Here is a 27,955-nt window from a genome sequence, read left to right on the forward strand (position 1 = left end):
ACAATAATGCCAAAGTTCGCAAATTAAAGTCCCTTCGCACCGCATTGACAGTGATGAAAATTCTTGATAAATCAAAAAATGAAATGTATCGGTATTGAACCAATTGCCTGTGTGAATCTTTAAGGTATAAATATACACTGTATCCAACGGACTAAGTTTTGGTTGTTGTTAAGCACATACTATACCATAGGCTATGTGTGCTCTGCCAACCACGGGTATCGAAACCAGAGTTTTAGTGTCTTAAGCCTGCAAACTTACCCCTGAGCCATTGGGGGCGAAGAACTAGACCGCCGATAAGTATGTAAATATTAATAGTTTGTTTGTTTATTTGTAATTAAGTACAAAGCTACACAATTGGCTATCTGTGCTCTGCGTACCACGGGTATCGAAACCGGGATTCTAGCGTTGTAAGTCCGCAGATATGCCACTAGGGGGCGTAAATATTGATACAGGAGCTTAAAAAGAAAAATTTTATTTTTCGGTCTTTTTTGCAATTAATTTTTAATTTAAAGGTTTAAAGCTTAAATATGTTAATAGCTAATTATTTACTAGAATCTTGAGCTTTAAGTGTTTTTAATAAAAGATCCAACTTTGAGTTAGGCTATTGTTTTAAAGTTCACCAATCTCATAAAAAGAAAAGAAAAAATAGTACCACTCTTTATAAACCACAATCGAATCGTCGCGTTGACAACACTGTCCTCTGCAATCTGGAAACAACGTGCAAAAAGAGAAATCTATTAAAATGGCGGAATGTGAGTTCAATGTTTTGTAAGATAGAAGCCTAAGTAATTGCTTATAAATTATAATATATGTTAAAACAGTAAAAGAACTATGATTGATTACTTTATTTTTAACTCTATTTATATATATTATTTACAATTAGATATTGATTACCTGTTATGGTATAAACATTTAACTTGTTTGGTTTAACTTAAAAATAAAAGTTAAACTTTTAAAGTTTAAAATTAAAATTTCAACTTTATTCTTAATACAAGTTACACTTACAACTTACAAATCTCAATGATGAAAAACATGGAATCAAAATTTTTGACATTAACAATAACATTGGCGTGTTTAATATTGTAACGGAAGTTAAATTGTTTGTTTAAATTTAGTGTCTGTATTAGTGTATAATACAAAACATGGGATCAAAATTCATATCATTGTATCAGTAACTGAGTATATTGAGTAACGTGCTTAACATTGTCATTGATAATGACTCGATATAACTATTACATTGGTATAAGTTATAACGAATATTTTGTTTATGTAGACAGTCTTTATGTTCAAGTTAAAATTATCTTATTATTCAAGATTTATAATTTAAAGATTTTTGTTATAACAAGCATGCTAACATCTTATTTCTTTTAATCTTGGACAGGATATTGTGATGGCTGATTAAAGAATTTTACCAGTGATGTATATAATTTTGAAATAATCGACAGTATTTATTTTTGACAAATGTGACTATTATGGGCATTTTGAGTAAAAAATTGTGTAAAATTACATATGTTGGAAAATTAATATGAATAATATATTTTACAATACATAAGAACTATTGCTTCAATTAAACCATAAATCATAACATAACATGGTACCTAAGCTGAATATTAAATTTTTGACCCTGTAACTCAAGAAAAACAAAATGGCCACCTAATTGCCAATTTTGGGCACTGTCGTGCTTGACGCCACTAAAAAGTTTTATATATGAAACTGTAGAAGTTATTTAAAGAGTATATATAAATATATGTCAATATTATTTTATATCCTGGTTTTGATGTTCTGAATGCTTAATTTGTAGTTTAAAGGCTGAATTTTTATGTTCAATTGCTATATTTAATAACTCAACATGGTCTGTAAATTGCATATTACAACATTGTGTCTACATCTATTAATCTGGATGTGATTCGAGAGATACCCTTGTTCAAAGTCTACCCTTGTAGACTTCAAAATAAAAATAAAAACAAGATCTTTGATTACCACTTTTTTAACAAAGTAAACAGTGAAGATTCCCAATAATGCTAATGCCCTCCCAAGATATAAAATTCAAAGAGGAAACTACAAAAATCACCTTTATTTTGGCATTGCTATAAGTCATGCACATGTAATATTGACAAATTATGATTACTGAAAGAATGGCTTATATGGTTACAGTGACAATACTATTCTACTTTTCAATAATATCTATCAGTAAGTCAATTTTCAACAACGTGAAGACTTGCATCTAACAGTGTTGTATATTATAATGCACCTCATTTTGATTTTGACTAACTGCATTTTTAGAGTTGTCATTTACACAAACTTTCCAAAAGGGCTTCTCATGAGTACAAACAACCTCTGGGAATGTCAAATTGCTTGCCCGAAACAAGTATACTGTATTCATACAAGGATTGTACTCATCTTTCTGCTGCTTACAAGCAATGGGAAATCTTGCACTGCTTTTGGAATGATCAAGAAATCATTTGCAGGCAGATATTTGGGATGAGACTTAATGACATCGGAATGGATTGTGCACCTGAATCACTATGTCTCCATCTCATGTCCACCAGGGAACTGGTATGGGACAGGTAGTACTTCTTCGTATCATGGATTGATAGCATACTCGCATCAGATGGAAGTGAAATGCATCACTTGTCAGTGACATGGCTTCAGGTTTACCAGTTGTGGAGAACAATATATATATACTTTGCTGCATCAACAGAGTCTGCTTTGGGTACCTTGTATATTCTACAGGCAAACTTCTCTGCAGATTCAATTATCTGTTCTGTGAGCTCACCACCTCCCAAGTCCTTCAGCAATTCATGGTGCTCTTTGAAAAGTTTCCTTGATGTTTGCTTGGAGTGATGCGCAGTGTAAGAGGCAGTATCACACCTTGTTAATGCATGGATTGGTAACAAAGCTTTTGCTAAATCTTTTGTTATGTTGTTGAAAACAGCATCAATGGTTATATACTGCCTTTTCTATGATGTACCAGACATCATCCACAGGTGTTCACATCGTGCATGTGGGAAGGGAGATACTAGAAGCAGGAGAAGATCATTGTCTCTAGATGACAACAGCAGTATTGAATTGACTCTGGACTGCCTGTAGCACCAGCCTTGTGTCAGCTTCTTCATGTGTGAATCTCATAGGAGTTACATCAGTTCTTCTGAAGTTCCTCTCTGAAGAATCCTCCAGCAACATCAATCTTTTTATCCTTAGGTGCTAGAGAAAAGCAGTTTTTCAGACAAGAAATATTCGAGGTCTGCTGTATTATCTGGCAAAGATAGTAAATTTGTCCAATTTTTTGGGAGAGGCACATTACTGCCCTCAACAACTCATCTGATTGGTTGAGCTGCTTTGGTGCATTCTGTCCTGGTGGTGGTCTTGATGGTGTATTCTCTGTATCTGATGAAGACAATGTCTACCCACTGATAATTAAAGCCAGCATGCAGTACTGCTTTAAAAAGTGTGTCTGCTAGATCCCCAGAAGTCATTGCATTGGCAGTGCTTGTCCATCAATGATGAGGCAAGATGAATGATCTTGAAGTTCAATAGCTTCAGGACAGACAATGCCCTCTGTTATATCTGCCAGTACTGACTTGTTCCCAGTGCATAGAGAATCATTCATCTCTGCAAGTGATACAGGCACTGGCAGAAGTTCGTGTTTCACTATACAGGGCAAATCAACTGATCGACCTCCCTCATATGCAATAATGAGACATTGAAGGACATTTCTCTTTGCCTTCAGAATAGTTTTCTTGTCTTTAACAATATCATACAATGTTACAGATGTGGGGGCATTGAAACTTTAGGCTTGTCATCCTGTGCAGGTGCCACTAATCTACCCTTAATGTGTTTATTTACCTGTTGTTGTCTAAGATCTTTGGCACAAAGCAATGAGTTTTGAATTGCCTGTTTTGATAGATCTTTAGTGGCAATATTTTGTAATAAGCCAGGATGTGAATCGGATGAAATCATGTTACCTACTTAGTGCTGAAACCACAACTATCTGGAAGAAGAAATATATGCATACATGATTGCAACCATGCATACATGCACACGCACCCATCCACCAAATCTAAACTGCCTTACCACACTCACAGTAACACACGTTAACTCATTCACCCAACTTACAAGTATACACACACCAATATTTATGGTGATTCATAAGCTTGAATCATTTCTATACTACACTTATTTTGTGGGGCCATAAAAATTAAGTGTCAAAATATTTCTGGCTTACAGATTATAAAACAATATCACCATTAGGATAAGAATTTGGCATGTACTAGGCCTTTTAAAGCAATATTCAGAACTTGCATTGAGGAATTGTCTTGACTGTGCACTTGTGAAAAAAATCAAACAGTGTTTCACATAAACAGAGCCATTACCAAAGTAAACATTTAGTGGATATTTTTCATTGTATAATATGAAAAGTCAGTAATTAATAATGGGACCTATGTGCTAAAAGTTTTGGATTCAATATGATTCTATTATATCCATAGATATTTTGTCAACATTTGTTCACTAATTTATTCTGATTTAACAGGTTTGAATGCCCCAAAATTTTCTGTGCTCAAAATAAATATAGAAAAAGGCTAAACATTCTTAATTTGGTGGCCATTTTTTTTTCTGAATATTTGAAGGTCAAGAACTAAAAATTCAACTTGGAAACTTCAATTTTCAGTTTTAGCATACCCGAATTATGTTAAAAAGTCAGGTTCCCAACTTTTACTCCAAAATACCTCTTGATATCATTTCCAGGCCCCTTTCTCAGAAATCTGTCCAGTCTATAATAATGAAAAAATTTTAATGTTTGAATATTAAAAAAATGTTTAATTCTGTCTACAGATTTTCATTATAATTGCATTAAAAAACATTATCTTTTATTAACTTGAAACTAAGTGTTATTGATGTTATTACTTTTGCTAATGTTTTATCCATGTAATCTGTTAACATTATCATTTACAGTTAAATTTTAATAAAAACAGTAGTTCCAGGTAACCTTGCTTTTGACTTGATGTTAACACAAGAAGTTAATCTTTAGATACTTAAACACTAGCTCTTGGATGTAACCAATACATTGTTATAGTTGTTTAATGTTAAATAAATAATAGTATCACAGGAAAACCATTAAGTTAAAGCATATTTTTTGTTTCACTTAAAAAGTACAAATGGTATACTTATATATGTTGGAACATTAATATGAATAATATATTTTGCAATACATAAGTAATATTGTTTCAATTAAACCATAAGTCATAACATAACATACAGACAACAAGGGACTTTTTGGACCTCCAAGGCTGTTCTTGCACATCTACCCCAAGAAAATAATAAAATTAAACCCAACCTTTTATTTTCTAGGAAAATCTTGATTATCCCTTTAATTTCTTTTTACCCCTTGATGGGAAGGTTCTGCGTATATAGTTTACCTTCTCTCGGATCTAAATGTTGACCCACACGCTAGCTGGGTGTGTAGCCTGTTAAGGGGGTACAGGATCCTCATGATTCAGTGGTGGCTGTCACTGCAACAGACCACTTTGGCCTTGGAGTGATTCCCCATTGTTGATCAGCTGTTCGGTTGTTGCAAGGATCCATGAAAATCTGGCGCAGCTGCACTTTCATCAATGTGTTAAGCTTTTGATAGTGTAGCAATCTCTTGTAGGACTCCATGGTGGATGGACTCTGTATTTTGATTCTTTTTTTTTATGGACAAAGCAAGCCAAAAGATCAAAACAAATAACTATTGGTAAATGACCATGTATTCATAAGATTGCTTTGAAGGCATGCAGTCATCATAACCTAAAGTTCATGTACTTCAGTTTCTGATTTTACATTTATTAGCAGAGAAAAAAAATCTCTCCCTTCCATGTCCCCCTTTTTTATCCTAAAAAGGCTTAGAGTGGCTTTCCAACCCTCTAAAGTCAATTAAGAAATTTAGATCTGGGGACCTGTTAGTTGAATCACATCCATTAGCTAGTGAACTCTTCTTGAGGCCAAAGTTCTTTACGGGATATACCTATTGATAATACTCTCCCTTGAATTCTTTAAGAGAGGGGGTCTGTTTAACATCCCCTGAATTCTGACTGGTCTCTTCACTTAAGGAATATCTACAGTTTGCAACAGTGGAATATATCTGAGCTTATCAAAGTCTTGATTTTGTCACTTATGTCATGATGTCTACCTACTGCTATCAAGGCAAGTGATGTAAACTATAAAGTCATGCCATATGTCCTGAACCATCTGTATTGTTTTCAGTATCAGCAATTTGGACATTCAGGTACATTTTTCAATGGTTCTTTAAAATGTACTTATTGTGGTGGCAAAGACCACAATAGTTATTAGTGTCCGTTAGAGTCATGTTGTGTTAACTGTTCTTCTCACCCCTCATATTTTGATCTTGTCCTAAGCAGCTAAAGGTGAAAGAAGTACAGTAGTACTTAATAATGTTACCATAGGAGTATGGAATTTCAAAAGAAAATTGATTTGAATAAAATATTTCACAAATGTATTAAAAAAAGAATACCACTTAAATGATGACATTAGGTTTGCATAAATTAGCCAGAGCATCACATTCACATTTCAAGGCAAATGTCATGTGCTGTGTGATGGATATTGACTTGTTGTAAAAGGTTCATAGGAAGGGTATTCAGATGATTCTGGAGAGGGGAAGGTCATCAAGTTAGACTGAGATCTTTTTAACTCCTTTTCTTGTAAGAAAAGAAGGGTATATTGTAAACTTGTTGAAGTTTACAAGATTATTTAGGTCATCAAAACGTAAAAGTATACTTAATTTATTTGTTCTATATTTATAAAATAATAAAATGAGAGGACATATGGTTATAATTTGGAAAATAAGGTTAGGTTCCAGTTAGGCCCGGCATGGCCAGGTGGTTAGGGCACTCGACTCGCAATCTGAGGGTCGCGGGTTCGAATCATCCTTACACCAAACATGCTCGCCCTTTCAGCAGTGGGGGCATTATAATGTGACGGTCAATCTCACTATTCGTTCGTAAAAGAGTAGCCCAAGAGTTGGCAGTGGGTGGTGATGACTAGCTGCCTTCTCTCTAGTCTTACACTGCTAAATTAGGGATGGCTAGCGCAGATAGCCCTCGTGTAGCTTTGCACAAAATTCAAAACAAACAGGTTCCAGTTATGACAGTTTGATTTTTTTTAACAGGGTGCTTCACTTGTGAAATGAGTTGCTGTCAATTGTAGTTGAAGCCAATACTTTACAATAGTTTAGGAGAAATATATGATTTCCTGAAAGGTAAAGAATACTTTTCAATTCTGATATGATAGGTACCTCCTAATACATTGAAAAAATATTTTCTTACTTGATGAGCTAGACTTTATACCCTGTAAGTTCAAGCTGCTCATTTAATATGCGACAACCCTCCACCAACAGGAGTATGACACACCCTCCTAGAGCAGCTGGATCCCTCTGTAATACTTTACATGAACATCACTTTCTCAGATGGCACAATACGAGTCAGATGTGTTTCTTGCTTGCTTTCAGTTTTCAGTAATCTTTTTTCCAATATTTTAGACTTTGTTCATATTTGTTCTTTCTTTGAATCAGTTTGCTTTGCAAATTCTTGCAGTCTGGTGTGTTACTGACTTTAATTACCATTTATGAATTTGAGATTTACCACCATGGCTTCTGAAGTTACTAGGGATACACAAACTTCTGTTACCCAGGCCTCTGGACAGACGTTTCCTGCTGAGGTGGTGCAAGCCTTGGTTTGTCAAGAGTTAGCTTCTTACATGTGGCCTGGGCTGCCTTTTCCACAACAGCTGGTGTCTCATCAGGCTGATGAGAATGTTCAAGTTGAGAATGATTTAGACAGCCTTTTTCCTGCACCTTCTTTTGGCAATACGACTATGTTCTGCACTTTTGAAGGAGGTTCAACCTTTGTCTCCTTTCCTCCTATTAATTTCACAGGTTTGTCACATTTTGATGTTTCTTCTGTTTCCTTTGTGCAGGATCCCTAACTTGGATTATTTGGTGTTTCCCCTTTCACCTGACATTGGGGTTTATGCACAGTGGACTTTATCAGTTTTTGAGGATTTGTCTTACACTTACTAAAATTTTGCATTGCCTCTCCTCTTTCCCCCTTTGTCATTCTCCCTATGATTTTTCAGAGAACTTCAGGTCCCTTTTGTGGTCAACTTTGGTGAGGCTTTCTTCATTGGTCCTTTCCTTACTTACCTTACTACCGTGTTGTTGGGGAGAGATGAGCTGCTTGCGGGGTTCACCTCCTCAGCTTCCCTCAGGGATTTAAGGATGACTTTCTTTTTTGTGTGACACCATTTTGGAGGGCTGTTCCAATTCTTTGGAGTCCCATGTTGATGTGGCCAGGTTTCATACTTCCCTATCTTCCCTTGCTAATTATTCATCTCAATGTTTGTCCTCCACAGCTCCTGATCCTATTCCTGTTTCCAATGCTCCCACTTCCACATCCCAACCTTTACCCGTATCTCGAAATTCTTGTCCTTATCCTCATTTTTCCTGTGTCCGTCAAGAACATTGACAACAGTATAGGTGACTACACAGTGGGGTCAGGTCCTGTGGGGCCTGTCTCAACCACTTTATTGACATTTGGGAAACTTTTTTTACTGAACCCTGAATTATGCAGGTTTTATCAGAGGGTTTCTCTTTCATTTCTGGTTGCCACCTCATCTTTTCTTGTTTCCAGTTCCATTCCCTCCTCCTAGAGACCTTGTCTCAAGCAGTCATCTGTCTGAGGCAGTGAGAGGCCTGCTTCTCAAGGAAGCTGTCAAACCAGTGTTTTCCATTCAAATGAATTTTTACTCTCAGCTCTTCATTTTCCCCAAATAAACTGGGGATTGGAGATCCATCATTGACCTCTCCTGTCTAAATCAGTTTCTGGATCCTCCTTGTTTCACCATGGAAAAGTTTCTGTCTCTTTGTTGGGTTTTCACTTTGGATGATTAAGTTTAAAATAGTGGATGCATACCTTCATGTTCCCATCTCTCCATCCTCACATTATTTTGTCTGGTTCATCCATGAGGGGCGTGTTTTCCAGTTCTGGACTCATCCATTTGGGCTTGCCTCAGCTCCTTATGTATTTTATCAGGTAGTCAAGACCTTCGCTTGACATCTACATTCATTGGGACTCCAGTCTTATTATTATATGGGCAACTGGCTTCTTCGGGCTCCTTCCTGTTCTGTGTCTTCTGACCGCACATTTTTACTTCTGGAGGAAGCTGCTCGTTTGTGTTGGTTAATCAAAGTGGAGAAATCCATCCTTTCCCCTACACAGTATCTAGTTCACTTGGCAGTTTTCTTCAATTTCCACCTCAGTCAGGTCCAGCCTTCTCCTCTATGTCTTCAGGACATGGAGCAGTTGGTCATCAAGGCCTGTCCTTTCGTTCTCTTCTAGCTCAAGAGGTTCTCTCTCTTTAGGGGTTGTGGACATCTTTGGAAGCTCTCATACCCCTCAGTCATGCTCACAAGCATTCCCTCTAGTGGGAATTCCACAATCAGTGGAATTTCAGCTCAGATCCCTTGGACCAATTGATTGTCCTTTTTTTTCTTTCTTTTGGACCAACCTTGCTTGGTGGTTGGACAGAGACAATACTACCACTGGTATTTTTCTTCCACCTCCTTGTTTGGACCTGTGTCTTTTGTAATGCTTCTCTTCTGGTTTGAGGTGCATATCTCGATACCCAGGATGTTTCCAGGAGTTGGTCACTGGCTGAATTTGGGCTCCATGTCACTGTTTTGGAAGTCTTAGCTGTTTGTCATGCTCTCTCATTTCCTCCATCTTCTAAGGAGGAACGTGTTTATGGTGCATTCTGACAACTTCACTGTGGTCTCATGCATAACCAAGCAAGGGGGTACCAATTCCAGGTCCCTTTGTTTTCAGAATCTGGAGCTCCTATTTTGGGCCCACGAGCACAGATACAGCTCTTGGCTTACCATATTTCCAGTGCTTTGAACCTTGTTGCAGATTGATTATCACATTCATGCAAGGTCATTCCCATGGAGTGGTTCCTTGATCCTTAAGTTTTCTGGTGGTTATGCTCTTGTCTAGGAACTCCACACACATAGATGCATTTGCCACCCATTTGAACAACAACCCATTATCTTTCTAATCCCTAGTTCCTCATCCTCAGGCTTTAAGGTAGATGTCTTCAGTCAAGAATGGCGGTCTTCACATTTATTCCTTCCAACCTATACATCTCCCTAAGGTAAATCTCCCTCATCCACACCACTCTGTATCAAGTTCTCTTGGAGAATTTTTTTGGCTGGCTTAGCATTGGCTTCTACAATTATAATCACCTCTGCCCCTCCCTCTGTCTCCTTCTCTACTTTGTCAACCTCATTTCGATGTCTTCCATCCCACCATTTCCATTTTCTGGCTTCACACGTGGCCTTTGTCAAGTTCGTTGAAGAAGGCAGGGTCTGACACTGCATGTTTCTTCTCTCCTTGCCCTCTTGGTCCAACCTTCCACATTGTCAATTTGCCTATTATGTTGGACTGCTTTTTGTTATTGGTCTCTCTGACATGGTTTTCGCCACTCCTGTCCCATTCTTTACCTTTCTTGGTTCCTCATTTGGCTATTTGTCAGAATCTTTTTGTTTCAAAAGTTTCTGGTTATAGAGCAGCCTTGTCGAACAAAATTCATTTTACCAGATTCTGCCAGATGTTATTCTCTCCCATCCTTTCCCCACTGTTATGGCCCTCTCATATTCTTATTCCTTGCCGTGCCTTTCTTGTGCCCAGTTGGGTCTCAATTTTGTATTTTTTGCCCTTTTCCAATCTGCCTTTGAACATTTGGCTTCTTGTTTCCTGTATCATCTTTCCGTAGTCTCCACCATGTTGTACCCTGTAGATCATTTTCCAGACTGTTCTGCTATGATTAGTGTCTGGCAAAAAGCTTCAGCAGATATTTCTTTTGCAACATCTCAACCAACAATTGGTCCAGTTATCAATGCTATTTTCAAATTTTGAACAACTCGACTCTCAAGATTTACATATCTACATGAGCCGATGTTTCCATTTATGAACGTTATATTTTAAGAGCTGTGCAAGAACTCAGCTAACAGATGTTTCCATATATCAAAGCTATCTGGAAGATGTATGAAAAAACTTCTCTACCCTATCTCTACTAGCCATATGCTTTCATACCTGAGTGTATCAGCATCCTTTGCCTCTGTTTAGCATTGGAGGCAAAACTGTCAGACCTGATTACTTCCGCCTCACTGACAAGACATTTGACAGTTTGATGTTCATAAAGAACAATGGACAGTTATTATATCTATAAGTCTCCTTTAACAATATATTTTTTATTCTAAAACTTTGCTATTTCATTTTGAAAAATAAAAGTATCATAATGTTATTATTTGTTCAAATTTTGTTTCAGTTTCTAAAAAGTTTGTTTCATAAAATAAAAGTATTGAAATCTTATCATCTGCTGTTTTGTCATTATTGCATATTACCTGAAAAAGTATTCATGAATACATTCCTATGTATTTGTATTCAAATACTCAGTATTTTTCCTGTATTTGTTTTCTTATTTGTATTCATAAAAATATAAAGTATTTGTATTTGTAATCGATTACTGAACTCCAGTATTTGTCCATCCCTGGTATATAAATGATTATTTGTAATTTTAGTGCTTTAAATACAGCTAAGTTAACTGATAATAGAATATTTTCATAAATTACCATCATTTAGCCTAATTTTATGTACCATATATGTAAGAATATTTCCAAATGTGATAAGCAGCAGTTATATTGACTTGTTTCAAATTTTTGTTTGATTTAAATTTTTTTTATTATCTTGGTATTAGTGACCTAAATATATAATGTCACCAATTTTCATAGATATTATTATTTCTTAAAACAAGGTAAGTGTCATCACTACAATAGCTTATGGCCTATGAAGTAAGATAAGGTTGTTTTCATATTTAAACTATACTTTGTCTGAAACTGTTATGACCTACCTCCTTTTTTTTAATCTCTAATGTGAAATAAGTTATAAAATGTATCAAATTATACCAGATACAATATGTTGTTTTATTTTCGTAGTTTAGTACCTGGAAATGCTCAATAAATATACTGTACAGTGTAGCAGCTTTTAAGTTATACATTTACATTATTTAAAATGTGTAATGAAAGTCTGTTGTATGAAGAGAATTTATTGGAGAATTACATAAGACTTTTGTAAACTATGCTAGTTACAGGCTATAATGGAGTTGCCTTTGGTGACTAACTTTGACAATGTATAGAATAACCAAGTTCCTTATCTTCTCTGTAAATATTAGATATTAATAGAGATGTTACAGTAACTTATTTACAGTAAACTTCTTTTGACATGAGTAAAAGCAACAAAGTCAAAGTTTCATGGTTATTCAAAAAATTAATTTTTTGAGAATATTTTAACTCAGTTTTTATACAGTTTAGGTTTTCAAAGATATCTGAATTTGTTAGTACTTAAACATGTGTTTGACATATAGAAGTATGCTTGATATACATACAGCAAATGACTAATACATTTTACCATTAAGAACTGTTTTTTATTCAAAGTGAACAAAGCAGTAGGTAACAGAAAAATAGATTCAACATGTATCCTATTAAACTATACTGAATTTGAAAGTAATCATATTTCATCAAATAACTGCATTGAATTTGTTATTATTCCTTTTTTGTTTTCTTCTTAGTGTCACAAACCGAAAAAACTAGTGATGCCCATGTAGTAACAGAAAGCATAGCAGCTAGTGCTGTATCATCAGAAGATGTCCAGGTAACTTAACTGTTTTTCACTTTGTAACAAAACTATTATAGAAATATAATGTTGTGAATCTTTTCCTATTCTTTATGATACCTGAACCTTTATATACGTGTTTATCTACACTACCTGTGATTGAATATAAGCATGGATCTAGATGGATTAAGTAAATTTCACAGAAAAATTCAATCATGAGGTATAATACTAGAGCTTAGCATCATGGCAGCTTATGATTGGTTTAAAGAAATGTATGTTTTCAAAAGTAAAAAGTTAACCATTCACAAACAGAAAATTGTGGCAGCTGAGAAAGAGGCTAGTGAAAGTCAGAGTAAGAAGCCCAGAGTTGATCTTCAGAACTTGCCGACAAGACAGTATCTTGATACAACTGTTGTACCCATCTTGCTGCAAGGTTTGTCAGCTTTAGCCAAAGAAAGGTAAGTAGTAACAGTGTTCTTTTACTATAATTTTAAAAAGTATAAATTGTCACAACTCATTTTCTTAAAGTAGTGCATATTTATTGCTGTAACAAATATAAGTAATAGTGTTTTGTACAGGTGATTCTGATGTATCTAAATTAGAGACTTGGAAATTGTAACAAAAGATATAAATAGTGCTTCCAATATGATAACTTTCCTCAGGTAATAGCTTTTCTCAACAATTACTGCACAAATTTTCACTTGCTACTAATCTTATATTTCCACCTACATTCACTGGTTTACCTGTGTTAGAGCTGCATTATAGCATGCAAACGAGCATGTGACACACTCTTCAAGCACAGCTGACTCTCTATATATACTGTAGAACCCAATTTTCACGTCTCAATTTGGCACAGATGTGTTATGACATATTGCTCGCCTTTGCTTTTTTCTTTCAGTTTATCAGGTTTTGCACTCAGTTATTCTACACAGTCTTATTGTTATTATTCATAATATTTCTTTTCTTGGTTTTCATAGTTTCATTTTACAACCAAGAAAGTTTAGATATGGATTGTTTTGGATTTATTTTTGCATTATAATAGCCCCCCAGTGGCACAACGGTACGTCTGCAGACTTACAATGCTAGAAACCAGGTTTTGATACCCATGGTGGTCAGAGCACAGATAGCCTATTGTGTAGCTTTGTGCTTAATAACAAACAAATAAGCATTACAATAAATTGTCAGTTTCATGTTACCACTATTTCAACTGTTACCGATACCCCAGTCCAACACCTACTATTACTGTGGCTTCAGGAACAATTTTATCTGTTGAGGAGGTTTTGGCTCTGGTCCACCAGGTGTTTGAGTTTCCCATGAGGCCTGGGAGTTCTCCCCTTCTTCTTGGGGAGTCTGGTCAACATGGTGAGGATTTGGAGAGCCTTTTTCTGCTTCCCTCTTTTGCTGTGCCTCAGCTTTTGTCTGCTTTCCTGGACTTAGTGACACAGGTTTTGTCATTATTCCCTAATTCTTATGACCCTTTTCCTTCCATCTTCTGATATTGGGATCCATACTGATCATTTCAAAAATCACATGATGTTGGGGGTCAGTATGCCCTCATTCACCTTGCACCTCTGTGTCTCATGCTTTAGCATATCATTGCTTTAGTGTCAATCTGTGGTATTGTTCACCACTGTCCTGCACGCTGGCAGTGGTTCCGATGACTATCCAGTGTGTCTGAGTCCTGTTGGGCCAGGTTGTTTAGGCTCACCCCACTTTGGTGTACATTCACTTCCAATTCTTGGGTGATTCAGGTATTATCACTAGGACTCTCTCTTCATTTTCTAAAACTTTCTCTGTTATCTCATCTTCTGTTCCTTTTGCTCTTCTTCTTCTTTGGGATCATCTTTCCTGCCAGAATCTTTCTGATGCAGTTCTGCTTCTCAAGGATGCTATTGAACCCATAGATCACCATACTCTGGGGTTTTATTCCAGATTGTCCATCATCCCCAAGAAGACCAGGGATTGGCATCTAGTCATAGACCTTTCCAGTCCAACCTTCCTCATTTCACCATGGAGTCTTTCCTGTCTCTTTGATGAGCTTTTACTCCAGGTCTTTGGATGATGGTAGTGGATGTTTTGGATGTGTATCTTCACATACTCATTTTATCTGCATCCCATCGTTACCTTCAATTTGTCCATGAGGGTCAGATTTTTAGATTCCATGCCTTGCAGTTTGGCTTAGCCTTGGCTCCCTACATTTTTTGTGGGGTTATCAAGGCTTTTGCTAGTCTCTTGGGGTCTGCAGTTCTATCATAACATGGATAACTGGATCATTTAATCCCCTTTGTTCCAGGCCTCTTACAGCCAAATATAGTTTCTTCTCAAAAAAGCTGCTTGATTGGGCTGGATTGTCAATGTAGAGAAGTGCATACTTATACTGACACAATATCTCATCCACCTCAGAGTTTTTGTCAACTCCCATCTCAGTTGGGCCCAACCTTCTCCCCTTCAGCTCCTTCCTATAGAGCTATTGGCTCTGAAGGCTTAATCCCCTAATTCACTGCATGCTTACAAGGTTATTATCTCTTTTTTGGGGGGACTTTTGCTTCCATGGAAACCCTTATTCTTCTGGGTTGTGCTCAAGTGAGAACACTTTAATGGACTCTACATGCTTAGTGGAATCTTGCCTTAGATCCCTGAGATACCCATATCCTTCTTCCATACAGACTAACTTTGCTTGGTGGCTCAACAGAGGTAACATATTGGTTGGAGTTCCTCTTCTACCTCCCTGTCTGGAAGTGCATCTTTTCACAAATGCTTCTATGATGGGTTGTGGTGTATTTGGACTCTTAAGAGGTCTCCAATTGTTGGTCGTCAGTCAAGTCAGGGTTCCATATCAATCATTTGGAACTCCTGCTGTGCATCACTTTGGATAATTTCTGTCTGATTTTGTGGGGCAAGTCAGTCAGGATTCATTCCGAAATTTTTATCATTGTCTCTGACATAAGTCAGCAAGGGGGCTCCTGTTCCATTTATTTTCTAATGTTGAATCTTTTTTTCTGGGTCCATTCTCAATGTGTTCCTCTCTCTTGGCTTATCATATCCCAGGTGCTGTCAATCTTGTTGCAGATCATTTGTTGCATCCTGACAAGATTCTTCCCATAGAGTGGTTCCTCGACCCTCAGGTTTTCAAGTGTCTATGCTTGGTGCTGGAAGCATTTGCCATATATCTCAATGCCAAACTTCCTCTATTCTTGTCTTTGGTTCCTCATTCTTTGGCTCTGTCTGTCGAAGCCTTCAGTCAAGATTTGACCAACCTTTACCTTTATGCCTATCCTCCAATCCATATTCTTCCCCAGGTTTTGTCCATCATCCACACCACTCCATGTTGAGTTTTTGACCATGGTTCTTGTTACTTTATCTGTTTCTGTCACCACCTTCATTACCTTTTCCACTATTGAAATCCATTCTCTGTCAACCTCACTTATCTGTGTTGTATCCTGCCATTCTCACACTCCGGCTTCACAAGTGGCTCTTTTCTGATTCCTTGTAAAGAGGTCCAGACTTTCCTTTCGTGTAGCATTGCTTCTTTCTGTTTCATTCTAACCTACTTCCTCCTTATTGGTTTATTAGAAGAAATGGATAATTTTTTGCTTTTGGTCTTTTTTGATGAGGTTTCCTTCCTTCTCTTCCCAATGTCCCTCACCTTTCCAACTTCTTCACTTGACTGTTTGACAATGGTCACTCTGTCTCAACTGTAGCTGGTTACTAGGTGGCTTTCTTTTATAACTTTCAATTCTCCTAATTACACCATGTTTTTTACTCTCCTGTCCTCTCCTTGTTTCGGTCCTTTCATATCCTTCATCTTCCTCCCCCTACTCCTTTACCAGATTGGAATCTTAACATTGTTTTGCATGCCTTTTACATCCCTTGAGCCCTTTTCTTACTGCTCTCTATACCATCTCTCCTTGAAGACCTCTTTCCTCATCCTCCTCTTCACTTGTGGTCATTGTTGGTCAGATGTTTTCACCCTCGACATATCTTGTATTGTATATCTTAATAATTATGTTCTCCTTTATTGTAATTTCTCCTTTCTTCCTAAGACTTCTGCAGCTCATGATAGTTGTTTTGCTTTCAAAACAATTTCATTACTTTTCCATCTATATTCCTTTTCTGATCTGGATTGCATCTTGTTGCTCTGGGCCCTTGTGTGTTATGTTGCATGCACAGCTTCTTTCTGTGGTTTCTATTTCTTCCTCTTTATCCATTGGAATTTTTCTTCCTTAAGTGACCTTTCCCCTATTATTCTTACAGGTTGGGCTTGCCAGCTTATTTGTTTGGCTTACTCCTCCTCATCTCCCAGTTCGTGTTGTCTTTTTCAGGTCTCTGCTCACCAGATCTGATACCTTACCATGTCTCTGGCTTCTCATTTCTGTCGACCTTGGAAATCAACAAGGCTGCTGTTTGGAATATGCTGCACACTTTTGGCTCCTATTATCTCCATCACTTGGCTGTTTCCTTCTCATTGAGATACCATTTGTCTCCTGTCACCATCCTACAAACCTCTTACAGGGTCCCTATACCTCAATTCAGATCCCATTTTTTTGCGAGTGGTGCCTGTCTAGGTATACTATCTATAGATAGGTTGATTCCACCCATCCTACTGCTTCTTGGATGTGGATTCCCAGGGGGTCTGGTTCTGTATCTGGGAAAAACCAACCATCAAATCCACTATTATGCTCATCCTCACAGTTTATTGAGTCATAAGTATTCCCTCCCTGGACCATATCACTCATGGGTAAAGCAGAGAAGGAATTACTGCCCATCCCGCCATTCCTGCTTTTCAAAATAGGGTTCCACAATCACCCATTGCACTCTCTTTAGTGTTGTATTCATCCAAACTCCCCACTGTACTATTTCCCTTCTCTTCTAGTGGTGTATGGGAGTTCTTACCACTTACCAGCTCCTAGCTACTGGGATGGTAGACCATGGAGGCTTCTTCATGAGTGTGCTCAATCTCACTCGGTTGAGATTAGGGCAGTGGTGGTGATGTGCCCGTGTAGATGGCACTCTCCTCCTACCACAGACCTGATATACAATTCTAGATGCCACCTGGTGATGGACGTATGATTCTGCTACATGCAATTCCTCCTCTCCAGCTAGGAACCCTCCTTCCTACTGCTACTTGGATCTCAGTTCCTGGGTATGCTGGTGTAGGTTGGAGCTGGATTGGCCACCTTAAGTCCTCACACGTGTGGTAAGGCTAGGACCCTCCTCCTACTGCAGAGTGATGATACTTTCCCAATCGTACTTCCACGTCGCATTACATATTTCTACCATTGCCCATATGTCAGGTTCCTGGGTGACTGGATTTTGAGAACATAAGGCCTTCCCAGTGCCATCTGGTTTTGGACTAGAGTTGATCCACTGTTTTCAGTCTGCTGTGCCAGCCACTCTACATCATTGGGTGCATCCAAGTTTCTTTTGAATGTGATTCTTTCTCTAACTGTTTAGCAACACATATCTTCACTACAGGCAAGGAGTATACCTAGTACAGATGTGATGTGGTCTCCTACAAGTGTTCCTCTATATAGAGATGTCACACTCTGTGGGTATTCTTTGAATACTTTTTGTAGAGTGTCATCTATTTAACTTTGCACCAGTCCCTCCAACCTTTCATTGTGGGATTCTACTTATTATATGAGTAGAGGTAGGTTATTTTGTTGGAAGTTAACATTTTCCTACACTGAAAATTTATTTCTGATAGCTACTTATCTTCTTTCACACTTCCCACCTGTCCTCCCCATTTCTGGTGCTTGCTTTTTGCCTAATCTTGAGGTGAAAATTTGGTTCTACAGTATAGAGTGAGTCAGTTGTGCTAGGAGGGTGTGTTGCACTCCTCTTGGTTGAGGTTTGTTGCATGCTTATTTGTATGCTACAACACAGGTGTAATATGTGTAAATGTGGATATAGGGAGAGCACAAGGCTAATTGTGAGTGAAAATTTCCATATATAGAGGTCAGTAGTTGTTGAGAAAAGCTATTATGCGAGAGAAAGTAAGTGTCCATCAGAAATACGTTTTTAATGTAGGAAAATGTTAACTTTGTACATTTAATTCTTATGTGTCTAAATTAAAGGCATTAATATTATGTTTATTACTGTAACAATAGATAGAAATAATGCTTTTTTACAGGTGATTCTAACGTGTCTCACTTAACAGCTTGGAAACTTTTTTACTGTAACAACAGATATAAATAGTGTTTTGTACAAGTGAGTATAATGTGTCTAAATTAGAGGTTGAAAGCTATATACCTATCAGCTTTAATGTTCTAATGAGATATTATGTTGTATGTTTTCAAGATAATATGCCCACATTATTTTATTATTGTCTGTGCTTTCTATAATAAAACATATGAAATTGTACTTGTGTTAAAAAGAACTGCTGTTTACTTAAACATTTTTATTACTAACTAACATATCAGAAGAAGTGCAAATGTCAGTGTGTTTATGTTAGAAATAAGTCATTGCTTTAGATACAATGTATGTTGAGATGTTAAAAGGATGTTGCCATATTGTGCAAGCTTAACTTTGCAAGGATGTTTAGTAGTCCACCTTTAAGTGTGGCCAGTTTGGGCTGTTGCTATTAAATACTGTAGTGCTTTTTTATAAAGGGAGACTGCTCCATATGACCTTTCTTATTATGAGGTCCAGATTCTACTGGAATCTTTCATTCATTTTTTTTTTTCATCTGCCTTGTTTTGTTATGTTTGAGTTTTACATTTCATGTGAATAACTAACTCATCTGAAAAAGATTACATGCTGAAGTTTAAATGCATGATACATTAGTATGCTTTTGTTAGAGAGTATAATGGTTGATTTACCTTTGTTATAGTAATAATTAACCCAGCAGAAGTGGAATAGATAAGTATAATTAGAAAAGCATTTATGTTGTTAAGAAGTGTTGAATTTAAATTTGACATGAACTGAAAATGAATACGTTTAAGATCATAAAGTTGAAACAGGTTTTCATGTTCATTATGAATGTGGAGATAATTTATTTCAAACCATGATTCATATTGGGTATTGTTAATGAGTTGTACTTTAAATATAAAGTACCAGCTTATATCAAGCAGTTTTTATTGTTCTACTCTTGAAGTTTTATATTTATTGTCTTCAAATTTCAGGCCACCTGACCCTATTGAGTATTTAGCTGCTTACCTTCTGAAGAACAAATCGCAGTTTGAACAAGGGTGTATACTGAATGGTCAGAGCTCTTCAAGTTAAACTGGAAATACTAATCCTGTCAATGAAAAAAATAAAGTACAGTGGTGTGTCTCAGTAATTGTGGCATATTACAGCTTGTATATAATTATATGTGTGTTTTCATAAAAATTTACATGATTCCCTTTAACATATTGTTTAAAAGCATCTTATTTTGTATTGAAAATTAACATATACTCAATACAAATTTTAAAAAATTAAAAATAATAATGCCATATACTATCAGTATTTGAGTAGTTAGGTTTCTGTTGTATTTTTCTTATATGCAGAGCTTTTTTTTAATTCCAATGTCCAAAAGTTAGTGAAGTCTATCTTGTAACATATCGTAAGGATAGTTTTACTAGTCAGGTTCTTCACTATACTTATTTGGATTGTAAAAAGATAAACAGTTCATAAATTTTTTCATGCTAAAGGTAAGCCAAACTAGCCTATTTTTGGAATACAAGTTACTGTGATTTTTCATGCCTTTTTAGTATAAAGACTTTTGATTTGAAAAATGATAATTAGCTGTTTTGTAAAATTTACCTCTTTTTGGTTTCATTGCACAACTAATAATGTTACCATATCATGTATTATTTCTTACTTTATATGTAAAGATTGCTACAAAAGGTACAACCAGTATAAAATCATAAGAAAAAAGCTGAATTAATATAAGTTCTACCTCATTGTTTCACATAATAAATTCATTACTTAACTACAGATGTAGTTCTGAAAAGTTATCTTTCTGAAGTACTGGTTGATGATAGGATATTATGCAAGTTTTTCACTTATTTAACCATTTTTATCTGTTGTGCAATAATAGTTCAATCACTGCCATTACTTGCTCTCATATTTACTCAATAAAGTAATAAACTTATTATCATGTAACTGTGGTCAGTTGTTAAGTATTAAGTACAAGTATCGGATAGTAAAACTGGGCATTTAGTAGTATTTTCTAACTGATTAATCATCAGGCTCAGTAATTGATTATATGAGACCATTCTTCTTATTTTCAGCTTTTTTTTTTTCTATAGACATTTTCAAACTACCCTTCATTTAATGTGATAGAGATCTTCAGATACAACAATTTAGGATTAAGTTATTTTTTTAATTAATTGACTAATTTTTGATGCTAATTAATTAGTTAATTGATTATATCAAATTAATCACCCAGCTCTATCAGATGATGATAAATAGTATGGAGAGTGAAATTACATACTTCTGAAACAATCTTACCTCCTTTCACCCAGAGCTATCTCAGTCCTTCTCTGCCTTATAAGCATTGCTAAAAAGTTGTACTAAAATCACACCAGTCTTTTATCTCCCTCAATTTATGCCATTTTTCTTTTGAACATGTATTGATCATGTTATCATTCTCCACCAGTCAGGTTGTGGCATCTATATTGGTGCAGCTAGCTCTCTCTACTATTCTAAAACAAACCTCACTTTTCTTAATTGGCATTCCAGTGTCCTGACATGTTTTCAGTTGCTTTCCATGTGGCTACAGACATTTGATTGTGCTTGATCACATTTCTATCAGTTTCTACTTCAAGTCTCAAAACATATGATTTCCATTGTTTCTACTCCTTTGTTTCAGAAATATTTCTGTTTTCTGAATTCTACTTTGTTCATACTGAATTCGGTATTTAATATGGTGGTTGTCAAATTAGACAAAGTAGACAGTTAGCCCAAAGTAGACAATAGTTCTGCACACAACTCCAAGTCTCGGGGTTGACGATGTCTGCTGGGGAAGTCCAGGCTGAAGTTTGTGGGGAGTTCCTGTCTTATGTTCGGCCAACGACTTCTTCCTTTCATAATTGTTTTTCTGAGGAAGGTTATACCTACTGAGAGGAAAATTCTTTATACGGCACCTTCCACCTGTTACCGTGCCTCCATGTAATCTCCTGGGTTAGGTATTGTTCTTTTTCCCAGGAGATCTGTGGTATGTTTTTCAAAGTGTCTTCCTCACCCCCAATAGGTATTGCCATGTTTTTCTGTTTATGTGAGCTTACGTGGTTAGGCCTATTTTCCTCATGTGATAATTTAGGTCTTTCATGTTTTTTTGTATCATCTTCATTAGTTTACCTTTATGGTTATAGTTTGATTATTCCTTGTTTTTGTTGAATTTTTGGTATAAGTGCAGGTTTTGCATGTTGGTTACTCTAGGTAATTGTAGCCACTGCTACATTTGTGGGTGTTTTAATTTGTTATTTATACTTCCCTTGCCTATTCATGTTTGTTAGTTTGCAAGTTTTTTTTGTCAAAAAAATTTTTTTTACAAGTGCATTATTATTCTGTACTTGGTAGACTACGAATTTCAATTTTTAGTTAGATCATTGGTAATGTATACTTTCTCTCAGTATGTTTACTTTATGTGTCTTTCTGGCTACACTTTATGACCATTTTATGGGTTCTACAGGTTCTGTCTGAGGTTTCTGCCTTCAGTTCCACTACCCCCCTATCTACTTACCTTTTTTCTCTCCTTCTTCCTTGGAATTGTATCTCTTATAGTCATCTTGCCTTGTTTGTTCCAACCCTATGACACAAAGGTGCTGTTGAATGGTTGGTACCCACTCAATCAGGGTTTTGCTCGTAGTTAATTGTTGTCCCTCTCAAGCTAGAAGGTTGGAGACCCATCTTAGACCTGTACCTGTTGAACTCTTGTATGGAGTCACCTCGCTTCACCATGAAGTCTTATCTATGTCTTCAGAGGTTTCCCCTGGAACTCTAATTGTCTTGACAGATACTTCTCTTCCTGTTCCTATTGCTCCAATATCTTGTCGTTTTATTCACTTCATCCACATGTTATGTCTTTCAGTTCTGGGTGCTGCTGTTTGATTCCTTTTTTGGCTTTGTGTGTTTTATGAAGTGGTACACTCTTTTGCCCTTCATATTCTCTTATTGGGTCTTCAGACTCTCCTTTTCATAGAATACTGGCTCTTGCTCACCTCTGTATCATTTCACTTATTCCACTGTCGTTTGCTATATCACCTGACAAAGGGGAGCCCTAATTCAGATCTCTGTGTTTTCTGACTCTAATTCATCTTTACTGGGCCCATGACCACTACATGGCAATCTAAGTGTGTCATATTCCCTACATTTTGAATCTGGTGGCCTGTCACTTATAATAACCCAACCAGGCTCTCCTCTCAAAGTGGTCCTTTTCTCCAAAGGTATTTTGGTGGGTGTTTTCTCACCTGATAACACCTCACATAGATGTGTTTGCCATTCACTGGATCACCAATATTCCCTCCATTTGGTCTCTAGTTTTACACCTGTTGGTTCTGGAAACAGATGCCTTCAGTCTGGTTTGATGGGTCTTCACCTATATGCTTACCCTCAGATCACACTTCTTTCTAATGTCTTTTCCCTTATCCTGACCACTCCTTCTCCTGCTCTGTTTATTGCTCCATATTGGTTGGCTCAGGTGAGTTTCTGCTCTGGCCCTTACTGGAGCAGCAGCCTTGCCATTACCTCTGTCCTGGTTGCTCTTCAGACTACTGCACGTCATTCATCCTGATGTCACCAACCTGTTTCTTCTTGCATGGCTTTTGTCCAGTCCCTTTCTTCAGCTCAGGGTTTCTTCCCCCTTGTGTAGCATCTTTCCTTTCCCATACCAGTTGACCCCTCTTTGTCTGTTCACCAGAGGCATTGGTCTACCTTTAAACTTTGGTCCATTCACCATGGCTTCTGCCCATTAAGTCCTTCTGTTCCTCTACTGTCCCAATTTTTCACCTGGTTGTTTGACCAGGGTTTGTCTATGTCAAGTGATGCTCATGATAGGGGTGCCCTGTCATACACCTTCTGTTTCTCCTGTTTCTGAAAAGCCTTCTTCTCAGTTTTTTCCCTACTTTTCTGTTCCTTTCATCTGGTCTGTCTATCACATCCCCTTGTTCTTTTGTATTTAGATCTCATTGTTGTCCTTCATGTCCTGTCCGGTTCACCCTGGGAAACCATTGCAATGTGTTTCTTGTATCATCTTTCCCTTCAGTCCTCTTTCCTCCTCCTTCTGGCTTGCAGTCATCATTGTTCAGATGCTTATGCGATTAATGTTTACTGCTTCCTTTACCATTCCTCTTTTTTTTTCCTATTTCCTCACCTTCCATTTCCCACTTGTATTCACCCTCGAATCTGAATCGACTCCTTTGTCTAGGTCGTTTCCTGCTATATTATGTGGCTTGTTCTGCCTCTTTTCATGATACTCATTCCTGTATTATTCCTGTTTATTCGTGGTATCCCCCTGTTTCCTGTGATCTTTCACCTGTTACACTCACTGGTTAATTTCATCAACTCATATGATTCACATATCCTGAGTGGTCTATGGAGGATTGCCATTTGCTCAATGTTTCTTTGCACCAAATTCATCATCTAACTGTCTTTGGCAGCTTGAATCTGATGGCCCTTGGAGGAGATTGTTCAGGCTGGTATGTGGACACCTCCCAATATGTTCGTCACACATTCTCTGCATGACCTGGCTGTGTCTTCCTTGGGCTGGTATCCTCCTGTGGCAATTCTGCATCTGTCTATTTGCCTTTGACTGAGGTTAGTCAACATATTATTATTATTAAGTCTTAGATAATTTTCACCACACTGTGTCATATTTCATGCCTGGTTATGTATGCTTCGTATTATATTAGCACTAATTATGAATATTTTATAGCACCCACTGTTGAGATGGGGTGTTTCTGTAAGACCAGCAGCAGCTTGTCTGGTGGTGTGTATGTATATTGAATTATTTTAATCAAATGCTCATTGTTTTTCATGTGAATGACCATCACTCATAGACTTCATTAGTAAAGTATATAGGAATTTCTGCTTATACCTACTGACCCGTGGTTCTTATAATTGGGGTCTTTCTGATTTTCAAAATAACATAGCGCAGACACTCATTGCACTGTGTCTAGTGTATGTTCCTCTGGTCTCCCCAATGCAAACCTCCACTTCTTCTATTCTACTGGAGCCATTTCCAGTTCCCAGTTGCTGGACCAAGGAGGTTTCCTTCTCAGTGGGTTTTGTATGACCGACACGAATAAAAAATTTACAGATCATGAGTACCCACTTGGCGAGAAGAGGGCTATTGTTGTTATACTCCTAGTGGAAACACCTTGCATAAGAAACTATTTGATCAACAAGTGCAGTCCACCAGACAAAAACATCAGGGGTTAGCACCGTGGATCCTGAATAATTTGTTGTTGTTTGGTACTGCAGTGAGTATAACAACAATAGCCCTCTTCTCGCCAAGTGGGTACTCATGATCTGTAAATTTTTTATTCGTGTCGATGTTTCAGTTTGGTTGGACTGTATTTGGCATGATTTGTCATATCCCAAGATGCTCCCCTTGATGATTTTGCCCAGGCAGACCTCACTTGGCTAACATATTATATATCTAAAGCACTTCTCCTGGATATTTTTTGCCTAGGCGGACCATTCGTGCTGATCTCACAATCTTATGAAAAGTGCTTCCACTGGATGTTATGTGCCTGGATGGGCTTAACATAATCTGTTGTATACCAAAGTGCTTCCCCTGGATGTTCTTGGCCCCGGGCAGACCACACTTGGTAATAATCTTAGTATCCAAGGCACTTCCACTGTTGTTTTTTCCCTGTGAACTGCTCTTGGCATAACATGTCATATCACAATGCACTTCCCCTGGATGTTTTCTGCCTGGACAGATCACACTTGGTCTGTTCACTCACAGTCCTTCAGCCCTAGCCACTTATAATCATTTTGTGTTTCTCAGGCACCTTGTTATGGCACACTATAATTATGTTTGGTAACACATCTTGCTATTCTTGTGGACAGAATATCACATGTATGTTGACATTGTAGCCTTTTTTTCTTGTCATGTTACATATCCAAGATGCTTCCCCTGGATGTTGTTGCCCTGGAGGACCACACTTGTTGATCATACAGTTTTTTCTACAAGGCACTTCCACTAGATGTTTTCTGCCTGGATGGATCACACTTGTTTTACTCTAATATTACCCAAGGCTAGTTGTCTTTTCCATAATACATTAGTGCCTGCCAATTCAGTTCCACCCATATTGGTGTTCTGATTTTGATTACTGGAAGAAAAGCATGCCTGTTCCAGAAGTAGTGGTATACACCTCAAGTGTGCTTTCTTTTTAAGATTTTGCACACCCATGCTTCTGGGGCAGTTGCTTTCTGCTTCCTAGGTTACTTATGCACCTTCACCAGCCCCTCCACCTATGCAATGTGGGAATCTAGTTTGGGTGAGAGGAGGTAAGACCATTTCAGAAGTTAACATTTTCTTACACTGAAAATGTATGTCAGATAGGTACTTACCTTCTCTCACTCACTCTCCTCACTGATGTGCAACTGCCAATTCTCGAATATGAGGTTTGTTCTAGAATAATAGAAGGAGCTAGCTGTGCCAATATAGATGGTGCAGCATGATTGGTGGAGTATGATCAGTACATGTTCAAAAGAAAAATGGCATAAATTGAGGGGTATAAAAGACTGGTGCATTTTTAGTATAAACTTTAGGGGCTGAAGAGAAACAGTTTCTGGGTGCTCCTGGTTGTTTCTCAAGCCCCTTCAGGACTTGTTAGATATAAAACCAAAATTACTGTCATGTTAGTTAGTTAGTATAAACTTTTAGCAAAGCTTATAAGTCAGACCAGGATCGAGAAAGCTCTGGGTGAGAGAAGCTAAGTACCTATCAGTAACACATTTTCAGTGTAAGAAAATGTTAACTTCTGTTATTTCATAAATTCTACCTTTTGAGTGCACCAAAATCAGTAACCAACTGGATACTTTTTTTCTTTTTAGATAAGTTGCTGAAAGTAGAAGAAACTCAAAGTACTCATGGGAATTTTGTTTTTCAATCAAGTTGCATATGGCATCTTATATTGCGTAGTAATATTCAGTGTTTTTGTTTGCATAGATGGATTTGGATATTAGGATAATGACCACTTTTAAAATGTATATTTTTGTTTTACACTGTACATTATAATATTTTATTTCACATTACGAACAGTGGAGAAAGAAAAATCATATGCACTTACTTAACCAGAATAGCAGCACACATACATGCTTAACATTGACAAGTGGTTATACATTTCCAAGAATGATACTTCTCTTGTGTGGTTACATTCATAAGCTTAGCCATTGAAATTTAGCTTTACAGTCTTCTAGATGTATTGTGTATAAAGTATATTACAGTGTACAATTTCACAAAGTCACTCACGTTTAGAATTTACTAATGACAACACAGGAGTCTCAGAATGTTGCAACTATATGATGAATATATTAATGGCTCAAAATATTATATTATCTCAGAAGATGCAAAAGAAAAATGATTAAGTTGTACAATGCACTAATATTTTGTATATGATTTCTTTCCCTTTACCTGAGCAGTACACCTTGTTTTCATGCTGCCATAAAGTATATCAATATATAAAGGTAGAATATTGTTTCAGATGCTCTTCATATACCCTACAATTAAGCCAAGCTGTTTCATTTCCTTTTAACCTTTTGGTTTGGTTGCTTCTCAGGAGTAGTTTTCAAGTACCTACATGTCTATTGAGAAACCATTGTGCTATTGGTCTTGAAGGTAGCATTCACACCTGTATTTACGATCAGTGGCAAGATCTGTATTTAATCATTATCTATCTTATAAAGAACATTCTTTAAGAAACTTAACAATACTTCTGGAGAGTTTTGGTTTATTCTTTGAGCATCTGTTATTGACAGTGCTAATTTCATGTAGCTCTTCAGTCTTGCATACATCTCATATTCAAACATGAAGTGTTGCTGCAATTTTTCTCATGGAGTATCATTGTATGCTCTAAATTTTGATTGTAGTATTTCAGTCCTGGCAGGCTGGAAGCCACAACAAGATTATACTAACTTCTACTGGGCATAGTATAAGTACTTGTATTTTTATAGGCTATACACTGGTCTGTACTTCTTGATTGGTTGTATGAAAACCAGTCACAGTGTAAACTCTCAGCACATGATACTCTGGTGCATTTCATTTTCACCGAATAAAGGGATGTGTATCCTTTTTA

The 27,955-nt window shown here is 36.9% G+C and overlaps 1 protein-coding gene across 3 annotated transcripts; it reads left to right on the forward strand.

The window, feature by feature from the left end:
* The first annotated feature begins 625 nt into the window (after nt 1-625).
* LOC106474035 (protein dpy-30 homolog) lies at nt 626-27,955 on the forward strand. Of its 3 annotated transcripts, XM_022402420.1 has the most exons (5): nt 626-752; nt 12,679-12,761; nt 13,035-13,180; nt 19,847-19,990; nt 26,715-27,955. In XM_022402420.1, the coding sequence occupies exons 1-4, from the start codon at nt 743-745 to the stop codon at nt 19,944-19,946; spliced, it is 339 nt and encodes a 112-aa protein (XP_022258128.1). In that variant the 5' UTR covers nt 626-742; the 3' UTR covers nt 19,947-19,990; nt 26,715-27,955. The 3 variants fall into 3 exon arrangements, with proteins under 3 accessions (XP_022258128.1, XP_013790174.1, XP_022258129.1); XM_013934720.2 differs by lacking the exon at nt 26,715-27,955 and having other exon boundaries at nt 19,847-20,795; XM_022402421.1 differs by lacking the exon at nt 26,715-27,955 and having other exon boundaries at nt 746-785; nt 19,847-20,795.

The sequence above is a fragment of the Limulus polyphemus genome, unplaced genomic scaffold, assembly GCF_000517525.1.
Source record: "Limulus polyphemus unplaced genomic scaffold, Limulus_polyphemus-2.1.2 Scaffold6746, whole genome shotgun sequence".
In the NCBI taxonomy this organism is placed as follows: Eukaryota; Metazoa; Arthropoda; class Merostomata; order Xiphosura; family Limulidae; genus Limulus; species Limulus polyphemus.

Excerpts from the sequence above, each read along its gene's own strand:
- LOC106474035 (XM_022402420.1), top strand. Across the intron at positions 12,762-13,034 it reads TATCATCAGAAGATGTCCAG|AAAATTGTGGCAGCTGAGAA; the intron begins GTAACTTAACTG and ends ATTCACAAACAG. Across the intron at positions 13,181-19,846 it reads TCAGCTTTAGCCAAAGAAAG|GCCACCTGACCCTATTGAGT; the intron begins GTAAGTAGTAAC and ends TTCAAATTTCAG.